This window comes from Bactrocera latifrons, unplaced genomic scaffold (assembly GCF_001853355.1).
Source record: "Bactrocera latifrons isolate USDA-ARS-PBARC rearing strain unplaced genomic scaffold, ASM185335v1 scaffold_576, whole genome shotgun sequence".
Lineage (NCBI taxonomy): Eukaryota > Metazoa > Arthropoda > Insecta > Diptera > Tephritidae > Bactrocera > Bactrocera latifrons.
Window position 1 is genome coordinate 101,110 of NW_017537241.1, and position 2,847 is coordinate 103,956.

Consider the following 2,847-nt stretch of genomic DNA (forward strand, 5'->3'; position numbering starts at 1 on the left):
CTTCTCACTTTAGCTCGCCTTCAAACGGATGTTCTTAGGCTACCCAGAGGATACTTGGTCAAGGACCTGAAGTCGTGAGCTGCTTGAGTCATATGTAAAAGAATTGTTTCTGGCCACTCCCAAGTGAATGACGATCAGAGAACTTCCCTCACTTGCGTGAACTTCTACACATGACTCCATTAATTAAAAATAAAAATATAATATGGTACATAAGCGACTGACAACTTCTATGTATTATATTTCAAAAAACAAACCGTGAGATGCAGCAAGATATAATATATGCTGTTAAGAGTGAGGAGGGAGGGATTTGATTTTCATTTAAGCGGAGTACTAGTTAGCCGGGATTGACTGTACACATGAATCAGACGAATATTGAAAATTTTCTTTGAAACATTTCTTGAATTGAAAATCGACAAATAAACTGTGTTGTCAATTTTATTCTAATATATTTTAATACTTACTTTTGCGGGGTTGATACTTTTCCTTCTCATACATTTCAGAAATATATTCAATTTATGATTTTTGGGTTTTGAAATTGTCGCGAAAAGACGCTTGTAGGCAAAGCATGCTCGGGGAGATATAATGGCGTCTGCTTTTATGAATGAATCGAATATGCTTTTGAAAGTACGTTTGCGTTCATGAATGAAAATTTTGTTGTTGACATATCTACATGTGAGAGCATATAAGTATGTATGTTGTGTATGCATTTTTTGTGTAGGAATGTCATACGCAAATATTTACATGTGTACTCATATTGTAAGTATGTATGATGATGTTTGAGACGATTGTTGTTTTTTTCAGAAGAATGTTTGTATTTTTTGATTTACATGCGTACTTATATATTATTAGTCTGAGAATGTCATACACAAATACATATGTACATATGTGTGTACGTAAATATAGAGAAGCGCGCGCTTTTTATCTTTCTGATAAATGATATCTTGATTTGAAATTGATTTGTACTTGCATACATATCTGCCGGATAGATGCGTATGAAAGTTTTAAATGATAAGAGGTGTGATTTACATATATTATTATTGTAATATATTATGTTTTTAGGATATTTCGATAATATTTCATATATGTATATAGCATATATACATATTCACATGCATACGAAATTATAAAATATTATCAAAGATAAGAAATATTTAAAAAGTAGCTTTTATTTGGACATTAACTACAAATTTTACCATGAAAATAGCGTAATTAAATAATGATGTTATCAATTTTGCATGAATTTACGAAAATTCGCAAAATGGTATTCATATCAATTGATATGATTGCATGTAAACGTATAAAAATATAAGCAAACGAGTAACATACATCTGTAATAGCAATGTATATTTCTGAGCATAATTTTCATTCAATGCTCTGTTCACTCATCTCTATTAAAATTTCTCCTTCCAAGCCAAAAGTGGTGAAATCCACTAATAGGATTTTGTTAGCTTTTGACAGTTCACATGCCTGTCCGCAATTGAACCTTCTCTATATTATAGGTTCTCTGGTTTCAGTACACGTAACTTTCTTGGTAATAACCACTTTGAGCTAAGTGGTTGTGTTAAGTCGCTATGCCAGCATAAAAGTCGAATTCTTAAAATTTTTTAGAGTATATGGTAAATAAAATCTTTTGTTCCAAAATTAAGCACATTCTTTTCATATTACTAAAATAGATAAATTTTTCAATTTATTTATACATACCTTTTTCTGTTTCTTCACAAAATATTTTAGAAGACACCTTACTTCGCATGTGAATTATTTCATCATTGTCTTGGTTTTTGATTAAATTTGCATCCAGTTTTTGATTAATGTACTTGCTAGAGTTTGTTTGACTTAAATCACTTAGAACAATTTCAGTATCACTCGGTGATTCAGATACGTTTGCAACAATTGATGTTGAATCAACGTGCGATGAAAATATATGAGGTTTCGAATAAATTATGTTAGATGTACAATCATCAGTTTCCAGCGTATATGACGAAGATTTTGGAAAGTGTATAGCATCTGATATAAGTTTTTCAGGTGGATTCTGTTGTGACAAACAAATAGTCTTCTTTTCTAACTGTCGTTTGTGATGAGTCAAAGCCGCTAATTGTTGATCTAATATAGCCGGAATGTCCAAAGTAGCGCTACGAGAAGATTTATGCAAAGTATTAGAAGTGCTGTCCATTTGTTTGGAATAGTTCGCTTTACAGACTTGATCAGTAACACACCTCAATGACACCTAAAATATAGAGAAAATTGTTAGTATACAAAATACTTTTATGTATATACTATGTACACACTATACGATAAAAATACAGTGACTCACACGTCTTATCGGATGCGTGCATTACCAATGATGGCACCCTCCAATCATAAAGTAAAAATCTTAAGAACATCAAGTTAAAGAAAAATCTTCTATTTTATTTTTGGAAACTTAAAAATAGTAATAAATTTATTCACTGGATAAAATTTAGAAAAATAACACTCAACATACAAAATTTGTTCAACATGATTTAGTGGGAACATTCCTCTCTACCGGTAATTGACACAGAGAACATTGAAATGCATAAGGTACCTTTCCGTAACGCCGTTAACTTTTTTCATCAGAACCTTCAAATGTTACTTCTAGACCAAATTTTGACTTTCCGGTTGACGTTATTATGCTCGGATGATTTCCTTACATTTGTTGAATTTTTATATATAGAACGTCTCATATACCGTATGTAACGGTAACAAATGTAACGAAAATATTCGAACATAATAACGTCAACCGGAAAGTCAAAATATATATAAAAATTCAACAAATGTAACAAAATTATCCGAACAAGTTTTCGTTCCACAATGTTTGTAAAATAGGTGAAG

At 31.1% G+C, this 2,847-nt stretch overlaps 1 protein-coding gene across 1 annotated transcript in view; it reads right to left on the reverse strand.

Annotated features, from left to right (window-relative positions):
* LOC108974661 (lipoma-preferred partner homolog) overlaps positions 1 to 2,327 on the reverse strand; it is a gene marked incomplete at its 3' end in the record, with an annotated part of 86,730 nt that extends 84,403 nt beyond the window's left edge. The window contains 3 exon segments of the mRNA XM_018942641.1: positions 1,702 to 2,129; positions 2,214 to 2,224; positions 2,312 to 2,327. Of these exon segments, the coding sequence (XP_018798186.1) occupies positions 1,702 to 1,750 (49 nt within the window).
* Between the last annotated feature and the right edge of the window lie 520 nt (positions 2,328 to 2,847).